The sequence below is a fragment of the Nuphar pumila genome, chromosome 6 (genome assembly GCF_984573655.1).
Source record: "Nuphar pumila chromosome 6, dmNupPumi1.hap1.1, whole genome shotgun sequence".
Taxonomy (NCBI): Eukaryota; Viridiplantae; Streptophyta; class Magnoliopsida; order Nymphaeales; family Nymphaeaceae; genus Nuphar; species Nuphar pumila.
In genome coordinates, this window is record NC_143254.1 from 14,543,168 (window position 1) to 14,559,814 (window position 16,647).

At 36.3% G+C, this 16,647-nt stretch overlaps 1 protein-coding gene across 1 annotated transcript in view; it reads right to left on the reverse strand.

The window, feature by feature from the left end:
• The window catches only part of LOC149834054 (MAP3K epsilon protein kinase 1-like), a 45,466-nt gene that overhangs the window by 10,849 nt on the left and 17,970 nt on the right, over window positions 1-16,647 (reverse strand). The window contains exons 13-19 of the mRNA XM_090011194.1: window positions 8,057-8,362; window positions 7,839-7,886; window positions 6,597-6,776; window positions 6,356-6,439; window positions 6,104-6,195; window positions 5,945-6,028; window positions 4,903-5,747 (exon numbers count right to left, since the gene is read on the reverse strand). Coding sequence (XP_089867320.1) covers window positions 4,903-5,747; window positions 5,945-6,028; window positions 6,104-6,195; window positions 6,356-6,439; window positions 6,597-6,776; window positions 7,839-7,886; window positions 8,057-8,362 — 1,639 coding nt within the window. The remainder of the gene's footprint in view (window positions 1-4,902; window positions 5,748-5,944; window positions 6,029-6,103; window positions 6,196-6,355; window positions 6,440-6,596; window positions 6,777-7,838; window positions 7,887-8,056; window positions 8,363-16,647) is intronic.

Sequence of the window (16,647 nt, forward strand, 5' to 3'; positions counted from 1 at the left end):
AAAAAATAAGTTATGTCTCCAAAGATGTGACCTTTTTAGAAGATGAAAATGGATTTGAAATATTGGAAAAACCAAATGAAATTGATTATATGTTTATCAATGATCTTTTAGAAGATTCAAATGATGACTCTTTGAGTCATCCAGAATTTTTAGAAAATACTCGTGATTCTCATGATAATGATGTATCACCAACTAATGATGACAATCTCCAAGTATACACTCGGCGTGAGGAAGCACAACCTATTAGTGCTTTAGAAAAAATCTTGTGGCTTAATGAACCCCTAGAAGAAACCTCCCTTAGGCGATCTTCTAGAGAATCAATTCCACCTAATAGGTTTGTCTCATATGAAACTCTCTCACCTAACTATAGAGCTTGTCTAATAGCCTTGCATTCTTACTATGAACCTTCTCATTATAATCAAGCAAAAAATATTCCTCATTGGGTTGAAGCAATGAAAGTTGAACTAGATGCTTTAAATAAGGCTAAAACTTGGGAAATAGTTCAACTTCCTCCAAATAAAAAAGCTATAGGATGTCGGTGGGTCTACAAAGTCAAAACAAAAAGTGATGGTTCCCTAGAACGTTATAAAGCTAGATTAGTGCTAAAGGATATTCACAAGAATATGGCATCGATTATGAGGAGACTTTTGCCCCCGTGGCTCGCATGACAAGCGTTAGAACTCTAATTGTTGTAGCATCATCTAAGAAATGGCCTATATTTCAATTAGATGTTAAAAATGTCTTTCTTAATGGTCAGTTGAATGAAAAAGTATATATGGACCCTCCGCCGAGAATTAGTGTTAACCAAGGTCAAACTCTTCGATTATTAAAAGCTTTATATGGCCTTAAACAAGCCCCTAAGGCTTGGTATGATAGATTTAGTGTTATCATGTTACAATTGGGATTTCATTCATGTTATACTGACACTGCTCTTTTTGTTAAACGTGCAGGTAATAGTATCATCATCCTTCTGCTTTATGTTGATGATATGATCATCACTGGCAATGATGAAAGTGGTATTCTTAATGTTAAAAATATGTTAAAACATAATTTTGATATGTCTGATCTGGGTTTTCTCAGGTACTTTCTTGGTATAGAAGTAACATACTCTCATCGAGGGTATATATTGTCACAGATGAAGCTTGTTGCAGACATATGTTCCAAATCTGGGATTTCAGATGACAAAAAAGGTGGAGACTCCCGAGGTTATCAATGCTAAACTACGACTGGAGGATGGAGTTCTGCTGGATGATCCTACGCCCTACAGGCAACTCATTGGCTCTCTCACCTATCTGACTATCACCAGGCCTGATATTGCTTATGATGTGCACTCTGCAAGCCAATTTCAGCATGCCCCTACATCTGTGCATATGAGTGTTGTGCTTCGGATCATTCGATACATCAAAAATACTTTGACTAAAGGGCTATTCATATCCTCACTCTCTTCCTTAGATTTACTGGCTTATACTGATGCTGACTGGGGAGGAAACCCAAATGATCGAGTCTCAACTACTGGCTTTTGTGTTTTCTTAGGAGATTCGCTAATTGCTTGGAGGTGCAAGAAACAGCAGAAAGTCTCATTGTCTTCTACTGAAGCAGAATACAGGGCTATGGCAACTACTACAATGGAGCTTGTGTGGCTTCGAAGTCTTCTTCAAGATATGGGAGTCGAAATTACCGGTGCTTCGAAGCTTTGTTGCGACAACAAAACTGTCATCTATATTGCCAGCAACCATACCCTTCATGAGAGGACTAAACATATTGAAATGGACTGTCACTATGTACGTGATGAATATCTTCGTGGGACAGTTACACTGCCATATGTCACTTCAGAATATCAACTTGTAGATTTCTTTACCAAAGCCCTGTCTGCTCCGCGCTTCTTGTTCCTTCTTGGCAAACTTTCGGTCATCTCCCCGTAAAGTTTGAGGGGGGGTGTTAAGACATATGTAATAATACATCTATATATATAAATATAGATGTATTCACCATAATACCCGATAGGGGTATTATGGTCTTTTCACAAGTACCCAATAGGGGTACTTGTTTTATTTCTTTTATTTTCTTGTTTTTTATTTTTATTTTTTCTAAAATGTGTTTTGGGATACCAAAAGGGGCCCCACAATGGAGTCGTTGGGGGCTCCCAACGACTCTATTGGGAGCCCCCTTTGGTCTCCCTTTTCTTATAAATAGGGGGAACCCCCCTTGTATTTGGTATTGCTTTAGAGAGCTCCTCTCCAATAAAAGAGATATTCTTTTTATGTGTGTAGCCTTATTATAAGGCCCTTCGTATATCCCTTGGTGGATTTCCTCTCTTATGCTTGTTTCATTTGTCCGTGTTGGACATAGTGAATGCTTTGGCATTCTTGGATTCTTCCGCATACTTCATTACACCACCACTATCTAAGCATTGTCCTCCTCCACACCACTACCAATATCCACCACTGCTGCCTCCTAAAAAGTCACCTCCTCATGACCATCGGATTCCACACACCACCACCTACACAAACACATTTTTCCGAACAAGATCAGGAACCAAGAAGAATTGGAAGCCATAATGCTTGAAGTACCTTACAAACAATAAAAAGGAACACTGTTTCCTCAAAACTACTTCCCTTGAATCTTTCCAAAGTGCCTCCCCTAAATATTCAGATTAGCTCCTAAAAATTCAAATCTGTACCATCATACAACAGGTAACAGCTTGAGTTTATCCCATAATCGACACCCCTTGACTATATCCGAATGAACATCCATGAGTTATCATACTAACAACACTGCTCAATGCTTATACAAATGATTCTTACAAGAAAAATTCCAAAAAATCCTGTGCCTCAAAGGTTGTCTCAAGGCATTTTAAAGGCAAAAAAGCTCCACTTTGGGTTTAAACACATTCATACTTTATGGGTGGCGAGAGTGTTCTCTGAAGCAATTTCGGTCACCTCTAAATATTACAACTCCAACTCCACCTTTTTTCTATGTCAATTTTGATATTAATTTCATTTTACCTTAACTTTAAGCAACTTTCAAATACCCCCCTGCTTCTTGTATTGTCGATTATTACTACTAAGTTTTCAAGCTTTCACCTTCTTATATTTCAAGGTATATACCTCACTTCAAATTACTCCTACTGCCTTGCCTTTTGCCTTCTAAAACTCTGCTTACAAGCACTTCAAGATACTAAAGCATCTCAATCTCCCCATCACGCCAATCATTTCGACTAAAATTATATTGGCCTTTGTATCGCTGAAATTGCCAAACATTGCACACTCATTCACGGGCAAGTTCCTAGAACATTCATTGCTTAGAAGGGAAAAACTTGAACTCACTTAGAAGTGAAATGAAACCATTTAATATTAAGCTCAATTCCTTAGTATCTTCAAAACGTACTATAAAGAAACAAGTGGAAAGAACTCTCTTAAATCACTGAAATGTTACTGGATAAAGAGAATCATCCAAAGGGACCTGCCTTGTCGATTAAGCATGACCTCTACTTCAACTTCACATGATTAATTATGTAGCACGCTTGTCACAGCGTACACAGGAAGTCAGCTCTAATGCACAGGTTGATGAGGTTGCCAAGAATAGCACCCAAAAAATGCATATGACATTATTCAATCTCACTGAGAAGAGACTCACCCAAGGGATACAACATTTTTCAACTTTACATGATCTACTACCATTAATTTCTTATAATGGCATTGCTAAGTACATTGACTCAGGAAGTCATGGATATTGCAGAGGATGATGAAGCTACTAGCTGTGAAGGAAAAGCAAGGTGGAACAACACATTACATTTGGTTCTGCATAATGGAAAAGAAAGTTCAAAACCCTTCTAGCATAGCTTGCTAGGGATAACTGGAAACTAGATTTTCAGAATACAATGAAAAGGGTCCATACACCATTTTCTCCTCCAGGTATTTCTGGTAGCAGTCATATAGCAATTATAGTAAATGGCATAAACTGATGGTGGACTAAGTCATCATACTATTCCATAGTCAAAATGCAGCATGAAAAAGGAGAAAGTCAGATGTGAAAAAGGATAGAATGCAGGAAAAAGAAGACCTTATGAGAAAAGCAAAGAAAATCATGTCAGAACAGAAACATGAATTACTTAATGGTAGGATGGATGACAAAGATTTATGGGTTTAATAACATGTGTGCAATTGTAATTATGCCAGATTTTTCAGCAATTTTAGAAATAATAACATGGTATATAAAAGAGCACACAATGTAAAACATAAAGAGGACCAGGAAGGGAAAATATTTTAAGAAATTTCCATATCTTAAAGAAATGTCACTTATTTTTCCTTTTAGTGGATCCAAGGGTCATAATAGTTTAAGATATTTAATGAGTAATAATCATATTTGCCAATTTAAGGATCACACTTCAAATTCAACCTACAAAACACAGGAATAGAAAGACCTGCAGAAGAAGTATCTGGGAAGCAAACTTGCAAGCCCAAGATATTTAATGGCAATCTAGTCTCTTGAAACTGATTGGCTAAAGAATCCTAGATTTTATGAGTTTAGAAATCTTTTCCCTTATTTTAGCTTGAGAAGATCCTTTTAGCCATATCTCAAAGACAAAATGTATTTTTTAAGAAAGCTCACACACAAGTACGGAATTCTGCCCTATTGTCTTAGCATGTGAACATCCTTTTAGACTTATCTCTCACTCTGGAGTAATCACCTCGTTAACCACCAATATCTTGAAGTTCAAGAAAAATAAGTGGTTAAGGTAGACTTTTTAGAATCCCAAACTTTAGCTATGGGCATTTAGCACAGATAGACTGCATTTGAATATCAAAAGACTACCATCAAGGCAAATTTTATTATGAAATCACAAATTCCTAGAATATGTATTAATTAAAAAACTATGTTTCACATAGAAAACTGAGTTACCTGCAAATTCTGCGATTAGAAAATCCAGTTCACCATTCGTTTTCTTTTCTGCAGTTGCATGTAAAAGTGGCAAAATACCTTCATGCCTCTCCAGACCAGAGAGGTGTTTAAAATACTCAAGCTGGCCAGAAACTTGCCGTGAAGGAGGTTCCTTTTCCAGCAAGCTTAGGAGAGGTTGGACATGCTCATGATGAGAAGCTTGAGTATTAGAGCTGCCAGCCATTCCGTCTGATGAACGATCCAGCTGCTTCAAAGGCTTATCAACTGATAACCTACTTGGATTAGTAAGACGCTGCTGTCTATGAGTGTCAGACTCTGCCTTGGAGGATTCAGCTTTCCTCAGATCCAATTGATCCCAATCCTTGGAAATAGGAGTTGCACCGTCCTTACTTGTTGAAGATCTATGGTTTTCCTGATTTACAGTCTCCAGAGACCTAGAAACTAGTGATGGTTCAGGATGCTGATCAGGCCTTTGAGAATGTGAGACCAAAGCCTTAGATGAATCTAGAGCTCCAGCCAACAGAGGAAAGTCATTCAGTCCAAGTCTAACCTTGGAAGGTTCATGTTCATCAGAGCAGGGAAGAGGTTCACATTGCACAGAAAAAAGATTGGTAGGATCCAAAGGACCAGAACGAGGTCGTGAAGTTGCACCATCAGCTCCGGCAGACCCACCACCTACAGATATGGAGGCCAATCTAGCAGCCTCATTTAAACTATGAAGGGTGTTAACAAGCCTTAAGAGTATCCCGTTCTTAGCAGCTATCCTACAAAAATCATTTCTTGGTGTGGAACATTGGAGCTTGAAGACCTGCCACATGCCATCAATAGCAAGATGGACCATTTCCCTGAGGAGAATATCAAAGGGAAAATATCAGTTACTTCATGGCAGAAAAAAGGAGAAAGAAAATTGGAGAGAAAAGTCATCTGTTCTTATGACACATATGATGATAATCAAGAATAGCAGCTATTAATCTGATATATATATATATGGTTGTGATCAAGTATGTAGGTATCTGTAATATAAACACAGGAAAGTCCATACCTGTACTTTGCATAATCTGCCTCCAGAAACCCCACTAAAACTGGTATTCCACGACAAGCAATGAACATTTGCAGAGTTAAGGCACTGTAAAAAAGAGTCAAAAATTAGTTGAAGCAGTTTAGTTCCATGAGAATAGTATACACAAACCCAAAATAATACCTTGACTGACAAAGCTGTTGCAAGAAATATGCTGCCTGCATACGAACTTCACGAGGCCGATCAGGCACTGCAAATTCCATAACTTGAGGAATCTGTAGATCAAGTTGCTTGCACTCATCAGAAATAATGGAGAACAGGGGTAGGAGGGCTAAAAAATAATATTAAGAAGTTTTTGTTGAAGACAACCATGGCTTCAAGCCTGAAAACCTAAGACACTGAAGACAGAATGTATCTTGTTAAGAAAACACGCACCAGACCAATCAGACAAGCATTTTCTTGAAAATCAGCATTGTCTTTCACCAGCTGGTTAATAATTTGCAGTACGGAACATATAACCTGCACTTATAGAATATAGATCATCAGTTTGTGTGCAAACCAATTCAAAATGATTTGCAGGCCGACCCCTGCAAAACCAGGTTGCTGTTTGCTCTACCAAACAATTATCAGAGAACCCAAACATGTAAACTAACTATCATAAATAGTATTTACTCACACGAGTTGTTGGAACTTCAAGGAGTTCCATCAGAGGCAACAAACCATGCTGAGTAATAAAAACATGCTTCTGCTCAGGACGCTCGTGAAACAAAACAATAAGCTTTTGACAAGCAGAGACAATCACATCTTCTGGCTCCCCTTGCTTTAATGAACCAACTAATTTGCTGAATTCTACAGCCTGAATGAAAGGGGAAAAAAGCAAAATGAATATAAGAAACATAATTCACTTGTGGACAGATTATCACGAAAAATAGTTAAAACCAGTGATGAAAATCATGCAAGAGAGTAGAATATAGAAACCAGGAAAGGAATGCCGATTTTGCCCATAATGAGATCAAACATGTATCATTTTATATAGGACAGTACATTGACTCTCGCACATGAACTTTAACCTTTTTTGAAGAGACCTAAACAGATCGAGATTGCTTTACAAGTTTGCCAACCCCAAAATAGAGCAAAAAAAAGTAAAAAAAAAATGAATACCATTCAGGCAGTTTATGCCCATTACTTTTAACTAGTTATATTTTATGAAAAGATTGTTCGATAAGATTTCAGACAGCATGTTCCTTCACAAGCTTAAGTATACAATAAATTACTTTACTAGTTAACAAAAATAATGAATGAGGAATATAGATTTAACCATATGTTTGACAAAAGCAAAACAACGATGAATAAAACAAGGGGTCATCCATTGCCAAGTGGCAAAGACACTTACCTAAGGAAGCAGCTGGTCCATTTCACATCTATTCTTTTCTTTTCCCAGATCTCTCTTATCTTGACTAAATTTCAAAAATTTTCAATTTAGTTTTTATTTTTAGATCAATATAAAAATTACCTTTCATTTTTAGATCAATATAAAAATTACCTTTCATTTTTAAATCAATATAAAAATTACATATAAATCTTGAAATTCTGATTGTGATGTGAATGAAGTTTCACATCATTGGCTTCAACTCCAAGGTCTCTTACAAAAACAAGTTAACTAAAATGTCTAGGAATTGCACTGTGATCATGCCTCTGGCTGTGTACATGGTATAAATAGTCTAGTTACAACCAATTAACAGCTTAATCTTTCTAATGAATCCAGGACATAATTACATTTTTTTATTATGGAGAAAGTAAGATTCTGAGAATAGAAAATTATACAAGAAGCATTCATCACTACGAAAAGATCGAATAACTTCACAAGTGAAACAGTTCAGACAAGTAATTTTTCAGATATTCAGAAAATAGCATGCACCTGTATAGGAGGAAAAAGGTTTTCTCCAGACAACTTGCCATCAAATACCTGCAAGTCCAAAGGTCAAAACACTTGCAGTCATCAAAGTTGTAAAGATCTTCCCAAGAAAGTGGGTTTCTGAACAGAATATGTAGTACAACTTATTGCGCTCCAGTTCTATTAAGAACAAAAGGAACAGAAAATTATATTAGCCAGTTACAGTTATCATGATTGCTTACCAGACCATCAATACCCATTACATCCTCCCTAAGAACACCCATCATGAGAGACATCAGGTCGCCTCCACTTTTCTGGCATTTCTCATGTTCTATTTGTTTCTGAACCATTGTAGCCTTGAGCTTTTTTGCCAGGTCAGTTTTTCCAGATTCATTTACGTTTTTGTTGTGTTGGCTTAACTGAGCAGAAGATGCAGAAGTTGAAGGTTCAGCTAAGTGCTCCTGAAACAAGTCCTCCAAGGAAGAATCTGCTGGTGTGTCACTGAATCTACTCAGTTCAATACCAGAAGCAACAGATGGTTTCATGTCCTGTCAAAGAAGTGAATGCCAAGTATAAACAATAAGCTGGTAAACAAGAAGATTGTATGAACCACCAATTAAGGGCGCAAACACATGCATTTAAAGGTGGGAAAGAAGATTTAATTTTATAACTAGAACAGCTTGGTATGTTATAATCAGCTTTGCCTTGTTCTGTAAGGAAAAGTGCTTCAAACATAGTGACTTTTAAGGACTGGTCAAGGGTTCAAGCCTTGGTATTCTCCCCTCTCCACCTTGGGATGTTATAAGGCAATAGTCTAACTAGGAAATATAACAGGCAACTACAGTCGGTTTTAGTGAGTGAGAAACGTAATTAGCTTTGGTGTAAAGGAGAGAGTGTTAAATTGTACATATATATTTATATATATATATATACTTATGCATGTATGGTATTATATACATATATATGTATATATATACAATATATAATACATATATATTTGCAAATAAATATATATGTTAGAGGGAGACTCAAACTGGGTTTGACTGCTCCCAACGGCTAGAATTTCTAGCCGTTGGGAGCTTGGCTCCCTCTCTATTTAGAGCCTCTCTTTTCTCTACCCTCGTATATATATAGGGGTGTTCTCCTTTTTTATTTGTAAGCCTCTTTGGCACACTTCTTTGTTGAATAGATTATATTTTATTCTCTTTTTATGGGTTTGTCTGTATGTTCATTTAGAACACTTTGTGGTTCACTTTGTGAGTGTTGAAAGTGGATTTTTTGAGGGAACACTTTAGTTCATGAATTGTAGTCTTGTTGTTTCTTTACATGGTATCAGAGCAAGGTTGCTCTTGACTTTTGAAGATTGCTTGTTGCCTCATTTTCCGTGCTCAACGGAAGAAATGAAGACTTTCTTGATAAATCAAGTGTTCACAGAATTGTGTAAGTGTGGCTTGTTGGCTCACGTGATCATAGAGGTATGCTCGTTCTTCTTCATTTCTTCTCTCCTCTTCATTTTTTCTATTCTCTCATTCTCTTTTCTTTCTTTCTCCCTCTTAAGCCCTTGTAAAAATAGGCAATGATAATGTCACCATGAAACTCATAAAGCTCAATGATTTCAATTATGTAATATGGGCTTCTATCATGAAGCACCTTATTTAGGAAAAGGGATTACGATGACTTAGTAGATGGATCCGATCTGAAAACCAAGCTTGTTAAAATGTACTCATCAATTATTGTAATTAGATATATTTTATATATAAAAAAGATGATACATATACATATATATGGTATATATGTATATGTATCTTCCTAATTATATATATAAAATATATATTTTCCTATATTAGCCGAAGGGGTAGTTTAGTCATTTTACGCATATTCCATTTTAGAATATGATTGTATTTTCTCTTTTATTTTTTTTTTATTTTTTATTTCTAAATTTATGTTTTTTGTGGTTTGCGCCACATTGGAGGACTCTCCAAAAGAGTCGTTGGGGAGTCCCCAACGGTCACAAATGTGACCGTTGGGGGCTCCCAACGACTCCTTTGGGAGCCCCCTATGTGGCTCCTCAAAGGCTTATAAATAGGGGCTTTCCCCCTTGTATTTTTTACTTCTTGAAAGCTTTTGCTCCATTGTAATGGGTGTTACACCCTTCTTCTCTTCAATAATATTAACTTATGTCTTATAGGCATTTTTGCCCCTTTTGTGGGTTTATGTGTTAGCACATTATGTGTTTGTGTTTTCCCCTTTAGTGGGTATATCCGCACTTCATGTGCATGTGTATTGGTTCATTATTGAACCTAATGTATTCAAAGTTGTTTCCTTACGGTTCTCACTAAGGTAGAGGGCTAACCGAAAATGAGAAAACTAAAGTCATAATCACTTATGAGAAAAAGTGGAAGGAGTGGATGATGGGGCACGCCAAGTCTTACAACTCCGCAAAAAACAAATAGATGCAGAGCACTTTTATCAATTCATTAACAGTCTAAGACTGAAATTTGAATCTACCAAGTTTATTCCTCTCTATAGAGGAAAAGTGCCCTCTATTAAACACACTATAGAAGAGTTGAGTATGGAAGATAATAGATTGAAAAAGCATGTAAGCAAAGGTGAAGATGCCTCGGTTTGAGCCATTTCAAGACCCGGAAACCATGTTCCTGCATATAAGTCACCTCACTATAGAAGACCAGGAAATGACTATGAAAGAAAGAAAATCATTTGTTATTTTTGTCATTGACCGGGACACACTAAGCTCCAATGTCATAAACTAGAAGAGACATTTGAAAAGAAGGTGGCTTCGGTTGACTGTTCTCAAGAGTCAAAGGACAAAAACATTCTCACATCTCAAGAATCATTTATTGGAATAATGTTTCTAGCTCAATTAGTTGAAGCTCTTCAACCTCTTCTTAGAGGGTCATATTCCTCAGCTAGAGTCGTGATACCATCTTATTCGGACATAGGTAAGATTCCTTGGCTTCTTGACTCCGATGCATCATTTTACATGACCCAAAACAATAATATTTTATCTGAATGCTCTAGCAACTCAAGTGTATCAAAAGTTTTAATGATCGATGGTACGCCTCTTGAAATCAAAGGAATATGAAGTTTTGAAAAAGATCTTTCAAACTCCAAAAACAATTCTCATTCCAAAAATTAGATACATTCCTAAATTAAATTTGAATCCCTTATCCATATCCCAAATATCTGATTATGATTGTAATATCTCCTTCTCTTCAAATAAATGTTTAGTGCAGGATCATCTGTCAGAGAAACTCATTGGGCAAAGCCATAGAGAAGGAAGCCTCTACTAAATGGATTTTTTGGAGATACCGAAAGATGCTTTTTGTTGTAATGTTTAGAAAATAGAGTTGAAATTGTGGCATAAAAGATTAGGAGATCCCAATGTATTTAAAATCCAATTTTTTCCAAGTTTGAAAAAATTTTGTAATATTGATGATTTCACTTGTGAAGATTGTATTCTTGAAAAAAATGAAAACATTACCATTTAAAGATAGAACTTTTATTTCCTCTGGACCATTTGAGTTGATTCATTCATATGTTTGGGATCCAACATTGATTATGTCTAAAGGTGGATATGCATATTATGTCATATTTGTGGATGACTTTACTATATATATTTATATTTACTTCCTTGAGCATAAATCTGAAGGTTTTTTCCATTTTCAAAGTTTTCATAAGATGGTCAAAAATAGATTTGAAAATAATATCTCTATATTTCAAACTGATTCAGGGAAAGAATTTTTGTCAAAATAATTTAAAAATTATCTTGACTCACATGGCATCACGATCAAAAATCTTGTCCACAGACACCACAACAAAATGACTTGGCCGAGAGAAAACATAAGCGCATTATTGAAACTTCAAGAACTTTACTTATTGGTAGCTATGTGCCTAAGGTTTTTTGGGCAGAAGTTGACATTAGTCATCATGTTCTCTACACAACACTTCACCTGTTGAAAAACTCTTTAAACAATTTCCTGATTATTCAAGATTACAAACTTTTGGTTGCAAATACTTTATTTTTACCAATAAGAATGACAAGTTTTCTCCTAGAGCTATTTCTTGTGTCTTCTTTGGTTATGCCGAAAACCAAAAGGGATACAGGTGTATGACTCTAAAAATGTAAAATTATATCTCTCAAAATACCTTCTTGGAAAAAGAAAATTTCTTTGATAAGGATAAACCGAAGAAAGTAACCGAGTATTCTTTTTTGTTTGACCTTGTTTCCAAACAAGATATTGATAATTGTGACTATGAGCATGATTTGGACAATGCTATTGAATCTATCGACTTTGACTCACTTGATGGAGTGTCCTACAATGATCAAACTTATATATAATATTCTAAAAAGAGAAATCAAAACCCTCCATATGCACTTGAAAAGTTTTCTAACCTTAGTAAAGACGATCTCAAAATTAGGAAATCATCTAGAATATCAAAACCCTTATCCAAATTTTGTATCCTATGATTCTTTTTCTTCAAAATATCAAGCATGCAGCCCTAATTCACTCATATGTAGAACCCTCATCTTATGCTCAGGCTAAAGAATACCCTGAATGAGTTGAAGCTATGAGGGTAGAACTTGAAGCTTTAGAAAAGGCTCAAACTTGGTCTAATCAAAATCTTTCACCAAAAAAGAAACACATACATTGTAGATTGATATATAAAATAAAAACCAAGAGTGGGAATTCTTTAGCAATATAAGGCTAGGATTATTGCAAAGGGATATTTGCAAGTACATGGCATTGATTATGAAAAACCTTTGCTCTGGTTGTTTGCATGGCCACAGTTAGAACTCTTTTTGCAATAGTGTCAATTAAAAACTGGTCTATATATCAAATGGATGTCAAAAGCGTTTTTTACTTATGGAAGAAGTATACATTGAGGCACCTCTTGATATGAATCTTTCTCAAGGAAAGATTCTTCGCCTTCAAAAGGCACTATATGGGTTGAAAGAGACACCCAAAGCCTGGTATGCTAGATTCAACAAAGTTATGTTTGATATTGGTTTTAGAACTTGCTTGACTGCACTACATTGTTTGTTAAAGATTTTGATGCAGGTATTGTCATTTTATTGCTCGATGTAGATCATATGATAATCACTGAAGGCGACAAAAAGGAAGTTCAAGGGGAAACTCTGGATGATCCAACTCCTTATAGAAAACTTATTGGAGTTTTTTCTTACCTAACTATTACAAGACCTGATATAGCACATATTGTACACACAACTAGTCAGTTTCAGCACGCTCCCACATCGGTTCGCATGTGAATTCTTGTGTATTATTAGATATCTTAAAGATTCTCTTTTTAGAGGCATGTTTATGTCTTTCTCTTCTGCATTAGATTTACTTGTGTATACTGATACAGACAGGGGAGGTGATCCAAACAACAGACACTCAATCATAGGTTTTTGTGTTTTCTTAGGTGAATCGTTGATCTCATGGAAGTGCAAAAAGCAACATATGGTCTCTCTTTCCTCAACTGAAACCGAGTATCGAGTCATAAAGTAGTGTGGCTGAGAAGACTGTTGGCTAATATGAGAACCAAGACTGTAGGAGCTTCAAAGATGTGCTATGACAACAAGAGTGCTATCAACAACTTTCACGAAAAAATGAAGCACGTTAAAATGGATTGCCATTATGTTTTGAGAGAAATATTTTCAAAGAACAATCGATATGCCTTATGTCACATCAGAGTACCAGTTGACAAACTTTTTTCCCATACCACACTCTACTCCTAGATTTCACTTTTTTTTAAGCAAACTTTCAGTTATCTTACCGTAAGTTTGAGGGGGAGTGTTAAATTGTATATATATTTACATATATAATTACACATGTATGGTATTATATATGTACATATATCCGCATATATATATATATATATATATATATATATGTGTGTGTGTATACACATATATTTGTATATACATACATTTATATATATACAATATATAATACATATATATTTGCCAATAAATATGGAAACCAGCCAATAGCTAGGGGCCAAACCCACTAAACCCCTAGAAACCAGCCACTCAACTATGGAAATTAAAAAATGTCTTTTTGGATCCTCCAATGGAGAAAAAGAGCCCCACAAGATCAATCTTCATGAGATCATGCATTTCTTTCTTCAAGGGTAGACCAAAAATCTGAAAACCACCATTTTGCAAATTCTATAGCACTGCCAAACTCCGCCTGTGTATAACTGTTTAGTTATACACTGCCGGTCCCAAGCCCGGATAAAGGAGGAGGGTTGCGGTAGGCCTGTGACAGCCAGCATAAAAACTTTGTCATACCCTATGAATATGAACCAATATGAGAATTTCGTTGGGGCGTTCCCTACTGAGCGACGCGCTGTACTCTATAGGCCCGGAGGCAGTGATAAATGGGCAAGGGTTGCTAGGTCGTCGCCCGGAAGCGACGCGTCACACCGACGCCCGGGTGTGGTGTCAAATAGGCAAGGGTTCCCTCACTTTGTTGGACGGGTGGGGGTAAAGAAGTTAGTCCAAGACCATAAAATTAGGTTAGCCACTTGGAACATAGGGTCTTTAACTGGTAAGTTGGTAGAGTTAGTAGATGTTATGTGTAGGAGAAAGATTGATATTTTATGTCTACAAGAGACCAAATGGGTAGGTGAGAAAGCAAAAGTGATAGAACCTTGGGGATATAAGATTTGGTATACAGGAATAAATAGGAATAGGAACGGTGTAGGGATTGTTATGAGTCGTGAGTTTATAGATAATGTAGTTGAGGTCCGTAGGAAGGGTGATAGGATTTTACTTATTAAATTAGTATTAGGTACGGATATTATTAATATTATTAGTGTTTATGCACCTCAAGTAGGTTTAGATGATTCCACTAAGCGTCAATTTTGGGAAGATTTAGATGGAGTAGTACAAGGGATATCTTATGGAGAAAGGTTTTTCATCGGCGGTGACCTTAATGGGCATGTAGGCATTAGTAGGGATGGATTTGAGAGTATCCATGGAGGCTATGGTATAGGCGAAAGAAACGATAGTGGAGAAAGGATTTTAGATTTTGGTTTGTCCTATGATATGATCTTAGCAAACACTTGGTTTAGGAAGAGGGAGTCTCACCTAGTAACATTTAAAAGTAGGGTTAATACGAGTCAGATAGATTTTTTCCTACTTAGAAAGAGAGATAGGGGTTGTTGCATCGATTATAAGGTTATACCGGGAGAAAGTGTAGCTACACAACATAGAGTCTTAATTTTAGATCTTAGAATTAGACAATACCGCAAAAGGGATAGACATAGGATAGATCCTAGAATTAAGTGGTGGGCACTAAAATGAGCTAAACAAGGAATGTTTGTAGAGCGGGTAGTTAAGGAAGTTGATTGGTGTCTCGAGGAGGATTTAGAATCTATGTGGAATAAGATAGCGGGTGGCATGAGAAAGGTGGCTAAGGAGGTATTGGGTGAGTCTAAAGGCGGTGCACCGCTAGGTAAGGATAGATCGTGGTGGAACGAGAATGTCAAATTAGCTATTAAGGTTAAAAGAGAGTGTTATAGAAATCTAAGTAAAAGTCGTGATAATGAGAATTTGGAGAAGTATATGATAGCAAAGAAGGAAGCTAAAAAAGTAGTTTGGAACGCGAGGGATAAGGTATATAAGGAGGTTTATGACAAGTTGGATACCAAAGAGGGTGAGAAGGATATTTATAGGATTGCAAAAATGAGAGATAGGAAATCGAGGGATCTGGGTATGGTTAGATGGATCAAAGATGAGGAGATTAAGGAGAGATGGAAAAATTATTTTGATAAGCTATTTAATGAAAGTCATGCTCAAGATCTTGGAGACTTTTCCATTCCTTTTCATGAGATGAATCGTGACTTCATGCGCAAGATTCAAAAGAAAGAAATTGCAGAAGCTTTGAAGAAAATGAAATCAAGAAGGGCAGTTGGCCCAGATGGTATACCTATCGAGACTTGAAAATGCTTGGGAGAGAAAGGTTTAGAATGGTTGAAAAATCTTTTTAACAAGATTTGGCGGACAAATAAGATGCCTAATGAGTGGAGGAAGAGTACTTTGGTGCCTCTATATAAGAATAAGGGTGATATACAAGATTGCATAAACTATCGTGGTATAAAACTCATGAGTCATACTATGAAACTTTGGGAGAGGGTGATTGAGTCTAGGTTGAGGAAGGTTGTCATGATATCGGAGAATCAATTTGGTTTTATGCCTGGAAGATCTACTATGGAAGCTATACATCTTCTTAGACAACTTATTGAGAGAAATAGAGAAAGGAACAAAGATTTGCATATGGTTTTTATTAATTTGGAGAAGGCTTACGATAGAGTACCTAGGGACGTTCTCTGGTGGACAATGATGAAGAAAGGTGTTTCTCTCAAGTACATTAGTATAATTAAAGATATGTATGAAGGAGTAGTAACCAATGTCCGCTCTTGTGAAGGGGTGACAACCAATTTTCCTATAACGGTTGGGTTACATCAAGGATCTGCTTTAAGCCCTTTCCTATTTGCTATAGTGATGGATGAGCTTACGAGATCAATTCAAGAAAATGTGTCGTGGTGTATGTTGTTTGCTGATGATATTGTTTTGATTGATGAGTCTAGAGCTGGGGTTAATGCTAAGTTAGAATTATGGAGACAGACATTGGAAGCAAGAGGTTTTAAGTTGAGTAAGAGTAAGACAGAATACATGGAATGTCGATTTAGTAAGCAACGAAATAGAGATGGGAGTGTAGTGAAGCTTGGTGAGCAAGAAATATCGGTGGATGATTCTTTCAAATATTTGGGATCTATCATTCAAAAGTATGGAGAAATTGAT